At 39.0% G+C, this 15,601-nt stretch overlaps 2 protein-coding genes across 9 annotated transcripts in view; one reads left to right on the top strand and one right to left on the bottom strand.

Moving 5' to 3' along the window:
* Positions 1 to 3,394, top strand: part of LRBA (LPS responsive beige-like anchor protein) — a 357,361-nt gene extending 353,967 nt beyond the window's left edge. For all 3 annotated transcript variants that reach the window (XM_035113958.2, XM_035113959.2, XM_035113955.2), the window contains exon 57: positions 308 to 3,394. In XM_035113958.2, coding sequence (XP_034969849.1) covers positions 308 to 398 — 91 coding nt within the window. In that variant the 3' untranslated portion in view covers positions 399 to 3,394. The remainder of the gene's footprint in view (positions 1 to 307) is intronic.
* DCLK2 (doublecortin like kinase 2) overlaps positions 3,146 to 15,601 on the bottom strand; it is a 77,351-nt gene continuing 64,895 nt past the window's right edge. For 2 of the 6 annotated variants that reach the window (XM_035113963.2, XM_035113964.2), the window contains 6 exons: positions 13,573 to 13,706; positions 12,584 to 12,661; positions 10,749 to 10,845; positions 9,426 to 9,506; positions 7,609 to 7,725; positions 3,146 to 3,358 (listed from right to left, as the gene is read on the bottom strand). In XM_035113963.2, the coding sequence (XP_034969854.1) occupies positions 3,146 to 3,358; positions 7,609 to 7,725; positions 9,426 to 9,506; positions 10,749 to 10,845; positions 12,584 to 12,661; positions 13,573 to 13,706 (720 nt within the window). Of the gene's footprint in view, positions 3,359 to 3,462; positions 6,871 to 7,608; positions 7,726 to 9,425; positions 9,507 to 10,748; positions 10,846 to 12,583; positions 12,662 to 13,572; positions 13,707 to 15,601 lie in introns of those variants that run through there. The other 4 variants (XM_060278655.1, XM_060278656.1, XR_004692494.1 and 1 more) reach the window with 3 other exon arrangements.

Here is a 15,601-nt window from a genome sequence, read left to right as displayed (position 1 = left end):
TCCATGCCATTCTGTTGGCTAATGTTGTACATATAAGAGGTTTAGTTCCATTACAGCTGGGGTGGCCAAAGATGGTGCCCTCCAGATGTTCAATCCCCATCAGCCCCAGGCAGGATGGCCAGTGGTGAGAAATGATGGGAGTTGCACAGATTTCCCAACCCAACTTAAACCAGTGCCAAGGTAGAGTATGCTTCATTCATGCCATCATTCAGGCATTCTTTGACATCATTCAGCTAAGTAGGCATGTGGCTAAATGTGGCTTCCTCCCCACCCCACCCTCAATTTTCCTCTCGTCTTTTCTTCATAGGTGTATAATGACAGGCATGGCTTCTGGCAGCATAGTACTTTTCTACAATGATTTCAACAGGTGGCATCATGAATATCAAACTAGGTACTGATGTTGAAACTTGCTGGATGGCATAGGTAGGACTACTGCTAAAAGCATAGGAGTCTTGCTTGGGTAGCCTCCGTTCTTATAAATAATTAATATAACATCTGAATGTAACTTAAAATTTGCTGGGAGACGCTATTTTTTAAAGCTAATTGCTATTTTTGTAGACTTTGCTTGACTTTTTTGTGGGGGAAGGGAAAAGAAGCAGAAAATGGCTGCTGGGGTTCTGTAGCTTAAAAAGAAAATCTATATTTTTAGTCATAGTAAGTCTATTTTGATCCATGTATGGGGGGGGGGAGAGACCTAATTAAGATGGCTTAAATTCTTGTACTAGCTATATTATGAAACATGTTTCTCATGTAAATCTTTATAATATTGAGGAATATTTGATTAACAATGGAAGCTGGTTATAGGTTATAATACTGGTGTTTTAAACTGGGCTAACCCACACCACATTTTGTCTCTTGTACCTTTCCAATGAATTATACTATTTCAAGCACTGAATTTCTGGGAATCGAGAATATTTAAATTATGATAAATGTAATTTTGTTTCCATCAATGATCAAGCATGCTTCTAAGTTTGGAGAATTAGTTTTTTGAATTTTTTTTAAAGTTTGCTGTTTTTTGTTGTGCAGTTGAAAAAGAAATCAGCAATAGAGTTGTTATATGAAAATGCAAGTCTATACGTTTTCCTCCTCCCCTTCCTTTTAATGCATATCCAAAATGTGGATTGTTCCTCAAAACTGAGGTATCCTCTATTAGCAAACTGCATAACTTTTAAAATCATGTGGAGATCTAAAGTACACCTGCTAGCTGCCTATAAGCATTACTAGGCTGCAAGTAGAAGATAATTAATTTCAGCTCTGCCTACAGAATCTCTAGTGGCAAGAGCTTTAATTTCCATTTTAACATGGCTTGTGAGAGCAGTGTAGCACAAGCTATACCCAACACCATTTATGAAAATGAGGCATGTTTTAATCATGTTGAAAACCACAGAATAGCCCCCGCCTCTTAGGTAATGAATTTCAAATTTATACTAAGGAACAATGTTATTTTGGTGTTGCATAAATTCTACTTTTTCTACAAGATTGCTGTGCAGAATTCTGTGAAAATATTTGTGAAAGGATTGTATTGTTTTGTAGGTCTGTATTGCATAAATTACTTTGTACATTGTGCTTTATTAAGATTTGAAACTTACATTCCATATCTATATTGGTATATAATTTTCTTCAGCTGCTAACTTGAAGCAGTTCACATTGTTTTCCCCTCTAGCATTCAACTACTCTCCCTTTAAGGTAAAAGATCTGAAAGGGGAAACTCAGTTTAGAAAATAATAATAAAAAAAGGCATTTGTAATTTATGTGTAATGAATCCTTTTCTTGCTAAGAAAAAAACTCAGATAAGTGTTTTCAGTTCTATGAAGAAAGTCTTTATATATATATATATATATATATAATTTGCTACGGTAGTACTCACATAAAATTTCGTAAAGCTCCTGGATGGCTGTAGCAGTGACTTGGAAGTGATTCACACTGGATTGGGGCTTTCTCCCAGGTAAGGATGCATATGATCGCAACCTCAATCTGAGTGTACAGAAGAAGGCCTAATTTCAAAGCCTCTATTCCGATAATGTAAATGGCATGCAAGACAAAAGGAAATCAAGTTTAACACACACACAATCGGCGAGACTTTCTACATTCTAAAAGAAAAATTACCAGTGTTCTTTTCAAGAATGTTTATTGCAGATCTTACAGTTCTAAGGTAAAGGCTAATGGAAAATAATTCAGAATTGTTAAAAAGGAGCAAATAAGCGTACATACCATATTGAAACAAGCATGAAGATAAAAGATCATTAAGATAAAAGATCCATCTACCTTGACTGCACATTTAGCACAACTGCTCCCAAATAGTTCCAGTTTTCCTGAAGTTAAACAGAGTGGGCTAATGAAAAAAACAAAATGGCCAAACTATTCAGCATCATTGGCCAAGTAGATCATTGTTTTAGTTGGCTTGCTTTGAATATATGGCTCCATTTAGGTTATGCGACATGCAGCAGTGTTCTATTCCAGACAATTTGTGGTAGTGTTAAACAATGCCAGGAGGGAATTGGTGCAGAACCAACAACAACGGCTTAAAAATGCTTTTGTTGACTGCAGTCTTCATACCAAAAAATAATGGGAGAAAAATGATTTTGTCCCATGATTGAGTTACTTTTGTATTCAATGCCACACAGTTTAAGTTCATGTTTTCTAAACTTTAGTTTCAATATTTTGAAAACAAGTCCCCTTACCCTGCACACATTCACTCAGGTTGTTTTTCAATATTGTACAGATTGCCCACTAGGACCAGTCTTGCCTTTCCAGAATAACTCTGGAACTGAACTTCATAAAGTCATACAAATGAATTACAGCTTCTCAATTGTTGACCCCTGGCATTTTTATTTTTAATAAAGACCAGAGTTTGGTGGGCAAGGCCTTTTAGTGGTTCTTCCTATATAGAAGTTTGTATATCAATATTTGATTACCACAAGAGTAGATCAATTCATTCACATCCCAAAATGTTTGAAATTATATTTAACACTATTATTATTATTTTGGAAGGAAAAAAAAGTCCAAATATAATGGTCAAAGTACTAAAAGCTAACGTACATACTACCTACCTCTCTTTCAGACAGATGTGAACAAACTACAGTAGTGAGGGCATGTGAATAGTAGTTGATTCCTGACCTAGCAATGGACTTCAGTAGAATTTGTCTCAAAATCCTGCAGTATCATCATGACATGATGAGACAGAGTGCGTAGAGAGTTTGAGTGGCTCAGAAGCAGCAGGAAATAAAGTTTTGAGCCCGACCACAGGAAGATCACGAGCTGCAGCATTTATCATAGTGGTTTGATCCACAGCAGCTTGGCCAGAGTCCTGACAGCGCTTGTTGCAGAAAATCTGTCTTTCTTTATCTAGAGCTGTGTTCTACAATACAAGTAAATGAAGAAATAAAATAAAAAACACACATCACTAAACCGTTACAACTCTCATATTCGACAGCACACAATAAACCCATCTTTTGATGCATGCATTAGTCAGAAGAAAAGGAGAAGTAACATTGGAAGGCTTTTATAAATTTGTGGTTAGCGTGGATGGTTTCGGAGACTAGCTTCACACATGCATCACACCCAGCGCATTAGGAACAAGCACTGCATGAAAACAACATGCCATTGCAATGCCAGTGAGATAATTTTAATGAGCTGCTTTAAACAACCATAACAACAACAACAACTCATTTGCAAGTCTGGTGAGGAAAAAACATGTATATGTGGCAGGGTGGGAGTAAAAACGTACCTGTTAAGCACTCAGACCCTGATTTAGCTGTACTAGCAAGTAACTGGTAGCCCTGATGTAGATTTGCATCAAGGCAGCTTATGTGGATAAACATTAAATTGCATGGGGACTTTGAATCTAGGTATGTAACCATTACCAGCATAGTTTTCTCATGTAGCTCAAGGCACATTGACCAGAATTGGTTAATATGCTGTTAGGACAAGATATAAAAGCAACAGGAGTTTTTAATGCTAGGCTTATTTCTACTTCAAAGATACATATGCATGCTTGCAAAGATGTTTTGTTCTTCTACATACTATACTCCCCTTCCTTCATGTGAGCAGCTCCAACCATCTACAGGTTAAAGCTCACATAGTCTCCACCAAATCCTGAAATCACAGTGGTGCAGAATGAGCAACAGAGATATCAGGAATGGCTACTGACCATGCCAGTGTTTGCACAGTAAACAAATTAGGCAGTACAAGAAGCTGGGGATAATTGAGAATACTTGTACAGACAACACTGCATCCTATGAATACACCCTAAATCAATAAGGTAATAAGTAGGACACACTGAATTAAATCCATGCTTAGAGGAGAAATAGAAATCAATGGGGCATTAGTTTTAATGCCACCACTCCACACAATGTGGAGCTGTGGTTATCATCTAAGGAGGTCACCAGAACCTAGTTGTAAAGCTTTTCATAAACTCTACCACTTCAGGCTTCTGATGTGGGAGTGGTTATTCCCACAACTAGAAGAATTCCTGCACATTCATAACTAGCACATCAGGGTGAAAGCGAAGACAAATCTTTCCCCTATGATATACAGTGGTGCCTTGCTGGACGAATTTAATTCGTTCCACGGGTCTTTTCTTATAATGAAAAATTCGCCGAGCGAATCCCATAGGAATGCATTGAATTTTTTTTGAATTTTTTGCCCATAGGAACGCATTTCAATGCATTCCTATGGGAAACCGCGATTTGCTAGACGAACTTTTCGGAAAACGAATTCGTCTAGCGAGGCAACCTCCGCTCAAAAAAATCCTTTCGTTAAGCGGAAATTTCGTTAAGCAGGGCATTCGTTAAGCGAGGCACCACTGTACAAATTTTGTATGATCTTAGATGAAATGGGGTGGCGGTGGCGGGAGATATTTCAAACATACAATCTTGTCCCACACACTTGCAGCCTAAAATGGTACCACCTGGGAAAGCTTTCATTCTCACGAGTGTTAAACAGCCTCAAAACACAAGTTTACTTATTTCTATCTGCTTTATGAGGGTGACCAGAGAAATGCACATCCACGAGACCATGTTGGCAGTGGCAGTGGTGCAGTTTGGGGATTATGGATCAGTAATTCAACAAATAGCATCCTGGGAGAGCCGTTATCTTCCCTTTCTGCAGACAGTTCAAGTTCTACTTTAAAAAGAATCTGCACCCAAAGACACAGGACACAAAGCATCATGCATGGCTGAAATGGTACAAATGGTGCAAACGTATAAATGCAATGAAAGCTTGCCATGTGCCTCTTCTGCATCACTTAACAGACATCCCCACTTCAGACTGCTATCTGGTTACTTCTCCTTTTCTTTCAAACTAAAAAAAGAACATATTTTTAATGTAGCGAAAAAGCATCGTAATTAGTACATACCATTGCCTTGGACCTACTCAGAGGAAAGCAATGCAGGCATTGGGGGAGGAAGCAAAAGAAGAAAGCAAGGGACAGACACTAGACTTTACTTGAAGCAGAACCAATAGTATTGCAACATTTATAAACGTAAAGAACCCTATTCTGAAATTAAAAGGTAGCACTAGAACTATTTAAGTAAATGGTTTTAATGCAAGGGTAGTCCCTACTCAGAATGTGCCCACTGAAATTAATGGACCCAAGGTAGCCTTTAGTCAAGTCCATCAGTTTAAATGGTTTAAATCAGACTGACATTGGATACAACCCATTATATCTTAAGATTCCAAGGGGGAAACAGCATACTGTATTGTATTTTTTAAAGATGCAATTTCATTCTTCTACCACATGAGGGCCATGTCTGCTTTAACTCAAAATCTCTGTGAAAGAACTGTTTTGTGATGCAAAGCTGAAAATAAATTGGAATTAAGACAATTCTGTATACAGCAGAACACAAGAAATGAATGCTTGCTGAATAGATGTGAAGATGATTTTACCACATTCCCTAAACATGTATTTTCTTAGGGCTCAAGAACAAATAAAAATAGATACTAAAAGTAAAAAGCGAGGGTGACTTTGTTATGGCATCTCTCCTCATCTCGTTTGTCCCCTGTATGCTGTGATTTCTTATATAAATATAAAGAAATGGTTCATTCACAGTAGACAATGGGACCAAGTTGCTAGAATACTGGCAATATGTACTGGGGGGGGGGGTTCTGGGGGGATCTTTGCACGTAACTGGGAAGCCCAAAATAAAATGCGTGTCAGAATAAAAAGCATACACCCTTCTAGTTGTGTTCACCTCTGCAGTTGTGTGATAAAAAATAATTTATGTATGCCTTCACCACCACTACCACCTCTCGTGGGAAGATGATCAAGCTGCCCTTGAGCTAAGTGTACACATGCTTCATCACACAGGAGATGCCAAATTCCTCTTACAGGTCTTGCCACAGAAGCCTGAACAGAAGAAATGCACTTTCCTTGCACTTCCATACAGGTAGGCTTTGAACATCTACGGAAATTATTGTATATGTTCTACACCTCAATACTAATATCATCCTTGATTAATATCATTCCCCATTTAATTAATGCAGCAAGTGACTACAGTCAGCACTACACATCTCCATATTCTTCTCACTACCTTATACATATTTACTCAGTTGTATTGCAGCAGTTTAATCAGCAGGGAAGGAGAAAAGGCAAAGAAAACCCCTAAGTAGTGTTCGCAATGTGTTTCACTGGCTAGCAACAAAACCATCAGGCCAGAGGATTAGAAAACTCCACACCAATAAGAAGCCAGGAACTGCATTATACTGGAGGCAAGCTTAAAGGCGTGCAAACTTGCGAGCAGCTAAGAGTTAGAATTTAAAATCACTCTGTTAAATAATATATTTTATACCAGGTTTCTGCTTCAGGTTTATCCATAAGTCTCAAAAATACAAAGTATGAAGTTCTGGGGCCCCTCAGACTGTCAAGTCAAACTGTCAAATGAAATGCAAGCAACAGCATCAGTCTAAAATATTTTTCCCCTTCTACTGCTGTATTTCATTCTAAAATAAAATGCTACTTTTAAAACTGTCATTCATAAGCTGAGATAGATAGATACAAATGTAAAATGACAGACAGTGCAATCTTATACTTCTTGCTTACCCACGATGACAAGGTTTTACTTAGAGGTAAGTGAGTACAGGGCTATAGGCTAAGGCATCATCATAATTCTTTCCATAAATTTTAGGATTTTCCCCAAACCTAAAATGACTTTGGTTTCCTACACATGACAATGTCTATTGGTGCTGCGTATCTGTGTAGCAGTGCAAACAAAAGCCGCTAACATAAAGTAGCATCTTTAAGAACATCATTGCCAAAATGCTGTATTTTATGAAATAATTCTTTAGAGCATAGGTGGAATAGCTGAAAGCTATCTGTGACTGGACTCAAAGATAACAGATAATTTAAATAGGTCTGAACTGTTAAAGTGAAATTACACAATTATAAAACAAAAAATGTTAAACACAAAAAATGTCAGCAGCTCCTTTTAAAGTGTTGTTCTTAAAAATGCATCCACAGCACGGGGGGAAACAGGCACAACCAAAAATATTCACTGCTCTTTTTCAATGGAAGGATTTCATAATGGCATTTCTGAGGGCGGGTGGGATGGGGGAGCTGGCAGGTGACTGATAGTAGATTAGTAAAATAATAAAAATGATGCATTTGCTTACCATGATGACAGAAACCCCTGCGGTTGGGTTATTCTGTTTTGGTAGTGTGTTGTTAAAGTGCTGCTTTAATTTACCTGTTACTTCAGCTTGCATATTGTTTTCCTGGGAGGCATCATCCTTTGTAAAGAAAAAAAGGGAACCGCACTTTAGCATGCAGAAAAGCATTGCAGCCCCCTGCCTTTTCTTTCTTTGGTGGGATGACAAATGAAATAGCCTGGACATAAACTTTTCCACAATATGAGCCTTCTGCCACATAAAACCAAGAATGAAAAATCTTTGAGTGTGATATAACTGTAACTAAACAGTTCTAAATTCCAGTGGCTGCTAAGGGACACAGATAAGCACTTTTTAGTGCTATGATGTTAATCCAATGCAAAGCTTATCTTTAGTTGCCTTCTGCCTTGTGATTGGATCGAAATTGATGGACTTTTGGAGAGCATCATGAATTTATGCTATGATAACATGCAGGCTATGAAAACATTCTTCTCTACAGTATATGCTACTACAACCCCTGGGTTCCTTTGTGAGAATAGGCAGGATATAAATAAAATAATTACAAAAGGAAAGGTAACAAACTGTGATAACACAGTGGAACTAAGAGTTTTTAAATGAAGCACAATAAATTTATTTCCCAGATACCCATGCCTCTTTTCAGTGATTCACTAAAACATCAACACACAATAGGCATGTTCAGGGACTCAGTGAAATCTGAACCTATGGAGGAGGGCAGAGGCATGCATACAAGCCAGGCCCTTACCATCATGACATGCAACGCCCTCCCGTCATCAGAAAAATTCAGCCTTTCCCATGTTGTAAAATGAAGGTTTACAAAGGTTTCTACTCTACTTCAGGCAATCGAAAGTAGTCGCCCCTGCAGTGTTCACTGTAGCCCGGCTTGCTGCCACCCACATTTGACACATAAGGTGTGTTCAGGTATTTGCCTGAACATGTGAATGCTCAAAGTAGTTTTGAAACCTGTACAGCAGTGCGTAGAACTGTATATTATTGATTTCCAACTCCCATCAGTCCCAGTCAGCATGCTCAACGGTCATGGCTTGTTGAGAGCTGTAGTTAAACAACATCTGGAAAACCACAGATTCCTCGTGCCACTGCAATCATCCCAATGTAGGCAGAGAGATCAACAAAATCAGGCATCAGCTCCCAGGCTCCAGTGCTCTTTCACTACTTGTACACTGCTAAACAGATTGTCCATTCTGGTTATGCATTGTACAGACCAGAAATTGAGCCTCTTTCCCCTCCTCTCACCCAACATGTCAGAGGCACTGTCAGCAAAAAAAAATATGTCTCCTTCCATCTGAAAACTGACATGGAAATACAATTCTGTCATAATCACACCACTGATAGCAGGCCTGTGCAGAGCTTGTCTGAGGCCCGGGGCAGGAGACTTCTTAGAAAAAAAAACTCAAAGGAAAATGCAGCTGATTCCTGATGGGGCCCCCTGGCCAGATTAGCCCTCTGAGGCCTGGGGCAAATGTACCCAAGCTGCCCTCCCCCTCTGCACAGGCTTGACTGAGAGAAAGTTCCGTTGTTTTGAAAACAAGGGCTGCCAATTACCCATGTGTCTTCTGAAGCCTTCAAAAATACAGACCATGGAACTAGATGGAAGATCTTTTGGGGCATTAAAAAACAGCAGCAGCAGCACATGTCAGACTATGCAAGCGGCTTTTGGAGTAACAGCGTAAAGGTAGAACTTCGCTGGCAGATGTGCCATTTCAGAAGATTAGGACTTAACACAGGGTGAGCTTCCTTAGAATTAATTTTGCATAAACATGCAACATAAGAAAGTATTTACTCACTGACACCCAGGGGTGGTTTAGAATCTGAGCGGCTGTATATCGCGCCTCCACATTTACTTGTAGCATCAGACTAATTAACTCCTGGAAAAGCGGGGGGGGGGAGGGGGACATGAGGAAAGGAATGAGCACAATTTATAGTCGTATTAAAAATGGGAGACTGCTTTTGTCACAATTTTTGCTTTCAATCTTCATGCCCACTAGACTATGAGTGTATGTTCTCTCGGTAAGTAGCCTCTAATGAAGTCAGTAAGTATGTGTCCCAATGAAGGTTTTTCTTCGGCAGCTTCATTTCTGGCTGTGCAGAAGCAAGGAAGTGCACAGATGCTGGGGGAAGGATGCTAAGCAGACCGCAAAAGGAAGCCTCAAGTGAACCCTCACCTTCCTTTTAAAAGCATATTGACGGCTGTGGTTACACTCTAAAATGGGGAAGCACTCATCCCGCAAAGTTGTAGGCAAGAGGGTTGTGTCAGAAGTTAGCCAAATTTTTGAGATAAGACAATTGCACCAGGAATTCCCTCCCGGGAGGCAAAGCCCATGATATTCACAGCAACACGTTCCATCTAAAAATCACACTGCCATTGACGCTAGAGGTGGTGGAGGTGGGATTGCTTTTGCCCAGGAACAAATATTGCTGTTTCACTACTGCAGAATTCATTATTCTTACAATATAGGCCCATGCCCAAAGGAAGAGGTCCTGAACCCCTACAGCAAACGAAAAGCATCTATTTCTTATTTAGAAAATAGGATTCTAGTACCTGTGTTTCATTTTACTTTATAAAAGTGGAAACAAAAATGGGAACATTTCAACTGTGTCATAAAACAGGCATGAAACGTGAACTTAATTACATTCTCCTCAATGTCACATGATTACAGTCAATTGTTGCCCACATCTAGGCATAACTATTCTACTGACCTATTCTACTGACCTTTGATAAAAGTTCGTACTCTGATTCAGCAGAGCATCTGTCAATAGGCTACCCAAAACCTATTAATTTGTCCAATAATTTTCAAGTATGAAACTCCACCACTCATTTGACTTTCAGAAAAGAATGTGAACTTGAGTTTTTTCCCTTAATCACTTCACTGAACTGGTCCCACTGCAGTGGCTGATGTTTTAATATCCAAATGAAAGAATAGCTGTCAAGCTAGCTGCATTACCATGGGAGACTCTATTGAAACTATTTGTCTTGGTCTGTTCTCCCAGCAATGGCACTGGTGTCTTTGATACTCTGCAACCAGTTTGGGTAGCAAAGACAGTTAGCTGGGCATTATGAGAAATGCTTTCATAGCTTCAGCTTTAGTATCATTAATACAGCCTAATACCTTAGCAGAGTCAGTGATATTATCCCAGTATGGAGAGGGAAATTCTAGCTTTCCAACCAAGATCTGATCAAAGAGGTCTTCTTGCACATTGTTCTCACTGTGGATCAAAACCAAGCAGAAAAAAAACATGTCAATTAAAAAACCATTTATGAAAGCTAAAAAAAAAACCATTAAAAAGTTATTTTTATTGATTAGTTCAGAATTTACAAACTGCTCTCCGTTCAGAGAATACGCAAGAAGAAATATAATCTACTGTTCAGAATATAAAATGTAACAGAGATCATTAAAAAAACAATTAGTCAGATCTGCATTACTCTGCCCTAATTTTCATTCTTATACAACTTTGGACTTAATTTATTTAAGCTATACCAGTAAAGAAAACAGGTTTCTGGCTGCTTCTTGTCAGTGAGACTTCAGAACACCCCAGTTGCTCTAAAGTGGCACAATTTTCCTACACATCAAACAGTCTGTTACTATGGGCAATTATACGAAATAGGGAAGAGATGCTAGCCTGTTCTAGCTGCTCCCATCCTGAGCAGTGAAGGAACGTGTCATTTCCTGGCACTTGGATTCAAATTATATGTTGTGCAGGATTTTATAAAGTAGTATTTATATTTATTTATAAAAGTATTTATATACTGCCATATCATAAAATAGCAGGGCAGTGTACAGCAATATGTGTAAAATGAAACATAAAGCACCATTCTGTGATTAAAAAGAGCACAGACAGTCATTTGAATTCAATTGTGCAGAAATTGAAGCCTGTCCTCGCAGCTCAAGGCAGGAACAGCTAGAACAGGTTTGCAGTTGTGGAGAGACAACTGTTAAATGTTTGGGTAGTATTCAACTAAGTTTGTTCGGAGGAGACTTATTAAAATTAAGTAAGAAGGAAATGTTCAAGAAATATAAGAAAGGAGAAATCAAGAAGGTAGAGTATACATGAGTTCTGGGCACCACAATTTAAGAATGGATGCAGAGGAGGGTCTGGAAGCCAAGCCTTATGAGGAACGATTGATGAAACTGGGTATGTTTAACCTGGTAAACAGGTGACTTAAGAGGAGATATGATATGCATCTTTAAATATCTAAAGGGTTGTCACATGGAGGATAGCACAAGCTTGTTTTCTCCTGCTCCAGAGACAAGGACCTGGACCAATAGATTCCAGAAAAAAGATTCTGACTAAACATCAAGTAGAACTTTCTCTCGGTAAGAACTATTTGACAGTGGAACTCTGGAACAGACTCCCATGGGAGGTGGTGGAATCTCCTTCCTTGGAGGTTTTATAGCAGAGGTTGGATGGCCATCTGTTGTGGATGCTTTAGTTGAGATTCTTGCATTGCAGGGAGAGGTACTGGTGTGAATGTTCTAACACCATATGCTGATTAAAGTTATAAGATGTCCAAGTCCGTGTTCTAACACTAGAGGGCAAGCTCTGCATGCTTAATACAATAGATGGGTTCTGAAGAAAGAGACTCAAGGACAAGGTGACAAAGATGCTGGGAGGCTCGCCTCCCTACCTTTGACAAACAATATAGCCTATTCATTTCTTCCTATAATGAATATTGCTCTTCTTTCTGAATATCCTGATGGCAGATAAAGTGAAAGCATTACACTTAACAGAATTAGGGAGGGAGGGAGGGAGGGAGGGAGGGAGGGAGGGAGGGAGGGAGGAAGGAAGGAAGGAAGGAAGGAAGGAAGGAAGGAAGGAAGATATATGGCCTGTGAAATATGGGAGAAGAAACAGTATGTATAATATTTATAATTTTAAGACTGAAAGTAATGTAGCATAGGGAAAAGCAGATCATCCATTTTAAATGTCACTTCATACTACTTACCTACGAAATGGTGGAAACCCACATAACAGTATGAATGTGATGACACCTGCAGCCCAAATGTCGACCTTTAAGCCATAACTGTAAAAAAAGGGGGGGGGAGTAATGACATCTTTAAGATACTTCCTCTATACGCACTACAAGATTCTGCAGGTTTATACCAATTTACTGGTTTGTGCCATTTTAATTTCTAATTTTAGCAGCACACTAACAGCAAATTTTCAAGCAAAGCTTGACAAAGCTTGCCATTGACCTAGAAGTAAGTAAAGATCAGGCTGATATTAATTTGTTCATATTCTGCTACCAGATATTATTATATAGAATACATGTCCATATTATTATATGGAACATAATAAAATGTCTATTGTCTGTATCTCAGATACTCAAAATCATGGTATTCCATATATTATCCAATGTGAAAAGAATATTTGGCTTTGTTGAGAATATTTGGCTTTGTTGAGATGTAATGTCAAATGATGGTTTGGTGTTCATGAACTCCTTTCTTCCTATCCCTCCTCCTCTCACATCTTCAGCTTGATTAATAACATGTGGGGCTTTGCCAAACCAAAGTTTTCCATTTCTACTGAAGCCTATGGCTTCCATTTCATCAGAAGCCTATGGCTTCTGCAAGCCTCGGAAAAACCCCAAGGTTTTTACAATAGTCTGGTAAAACACCTGAATCAAGCCTATATAAGCACATACCTGCTTATACAGGGCCTTAGGATAAATGGGTTCTTATCAAACTTTAGTTGTACTTGGAGTAGACCTACTGAAATCAGCGGACATTGCTAACTTAGGTCTATAAATTTCAATGTGTCTACTCCAAGTAAAACTTAGTTGGATACAACCCACTGATTTCAAATAGATTTCCTGTTCAAACAACTATACACAACCACTCTATAACTATTTGTAAAACATATTAAAAGGCGCCCACACACTTTCTTTCACCAAGCACAATAATAAGAAACCCCATTTTAATAATGCATGTTCACCCTGTCTCTGCGATGATTTCAGGAGCTACGTATGTTGGCGTGCCACAGACTGTATAGAGGGGTCCTTCAACCACAGTGGCTAGTCCAAAGTCTCCTAGTTTCAGCGATTTTGTCCCATCTGGATACTCACAAACCTGGGGTGAAGGAAGGAGAAAACAGAGAAGGAATAAGAACTTGTTAGTGGAGAAACATAGGGACAATACCTTACAGGATTGTTGCTAAGAATTATTGCATGCAAAGTGTATTGAGGGGGAAAGTGCAATATAAATGCTACCCTGCCCTGTGCAAGCAGATAAACACATTCCAGTCATTCTAAGTGGAAAATGTATTTTAATGTTCATCAATAGGTGGCAACAAGTTTGTAGAAAGCAAGTGATATAAATACTTAAGACCTAACAGCGATAATATTGTAGTAGACAGGAATGAGACAGACACTGGTCTTGGCATACAAAGGCTACCACTTTATTTAAACCTGCATCCATGTCAATCAAATCCAAAACCAGGAAGACAGAATAAAACAATAAAACAGTTGCCCCCACATTGCAGGGCAGTTAGCAATCAGGGCTATGAGACTGTTTAGAAGCATCTCCCATTGCAACTCTATGTTGGTGCTCTGTCCTGTGGCTAGTTTGTTAGGACACTCGTCCTTTCACCCCAAACATGCTATAAACACACACATTCTCTCATGCACACATGCACTATTCCACCCACCATCAAACTTGTGACAAAAAAAAATATTCTGTCCAGAACAAAGGGCTGCTATATATATCCTTTAAAGCTGAAACTGCAAGGAAGGGGGAAAAGAGGCTTCTTCCCAGACAATCTAGATGGTATGAAAAATAATAATAATTCATAGCCCTCAGAGCAATCAGTTATCACCTGGGCTAACTCAAAAGCCAAGGGAGGGAGGATGGGTCACCCAGTCGGAGTGAGACTGAGATGTGTACCGAGATGTGTACATTGCAAACATACCGGACTCTTATCTTCAATGCACCATTATCAAGGAATTTTAGCAAATCAATTGTTTTTTGTGGAGAGTCTCAATTAGAAACCATGGGTGGGTGGGTGGAATTAGCAAAGTCTGTGGGTAAGTCTAATTAAAGCAGCTGCATACTTAAGCATGTAAATAATCTAACAGTCAAATTTGGTTACAAAATCGATGACTAAGAATCAAATGGTGGGGAAGATATTCTGAAGGAAGTGTTAGAAGGCCTTACAGAGCTTGTGGTTCTTATATTACTTACTTCTGAGCTAGACTGTCAGGGAGCTCTTTGAAGAAGTAAAAAATAGTACATAAAACAATTGGCGTATAATTCCAATGGGCATATCATAGATCAACTATATCTCTAAAATATGCCTGTTTAATTGCCCAGTGTGCCTTCTTTCTTAGTTAGCAACATAATAACATATACTTCTAAGCAGCACTCTACAAGAGATGCTTTTCCTAACTTGGTGCTCTTCAGATGTTTTGGACTACGTCTCTGACCATTCGCCATGATTGCTGGGGTTGAAGTCGGAAACTTCAGGAGGGCACTAGGTTGGGAAAAGCTAGCTTATGTATTGAAAAATCTCCCTAGCTCTGTGCGTTAAATAGAAAGATTGCTAAAACTACAGTATTCCTTTGAGTCATGGCAAAATATGAATGACTTTGCTTTGTTGAAAAACTTCAGAAATTCTAATAGTGCAAATAGATAGAGATAATCATGCAGGTGCAACAGAGACAACAGTGTGATGTAGCTGCTAAAAGAAGCTAATGCTATTGTAGGCTGCATCAACAGAAGTATAGTGTTCAAATCAAGAGAAGTAATAGCCCTGCTCTATTCTGTCTTGGTCAGACCACACCTAGAGCACTGTGTCCTGTTCTGGGCGCCACAATTTAAGGAGGATGTTGACAAGCTGCAACATGTGCAGAAGGGGTCAACCAAGGTGATCAAGGGCCTGGAAACCAAGCCTTATGGAAAACGATTGCCGTTTACCCAGGGCTCATGTTTCCTTTTGGAAATGAGGCACAGAGGAGACTGTGGTGTCT

Source organism: Zootoca vivipara, chromosome 9, assembly GCF_963506605.1.
Source record: "Zootoca vivipara chromosome 9, rZooViv1.1, whole genome shotgun sequence".
Classification (NCBI taxonomy): Eukaryota; Metazoa; Chordata; class Lepidosauria; order Squamata; family Lacertidae; genus Zootoca; species Zootoca vivipara.
Note: the sequence above shows the minus strand (reverse complement) of the source record. Positions and strands in the feature narration are given on the sequence as shown.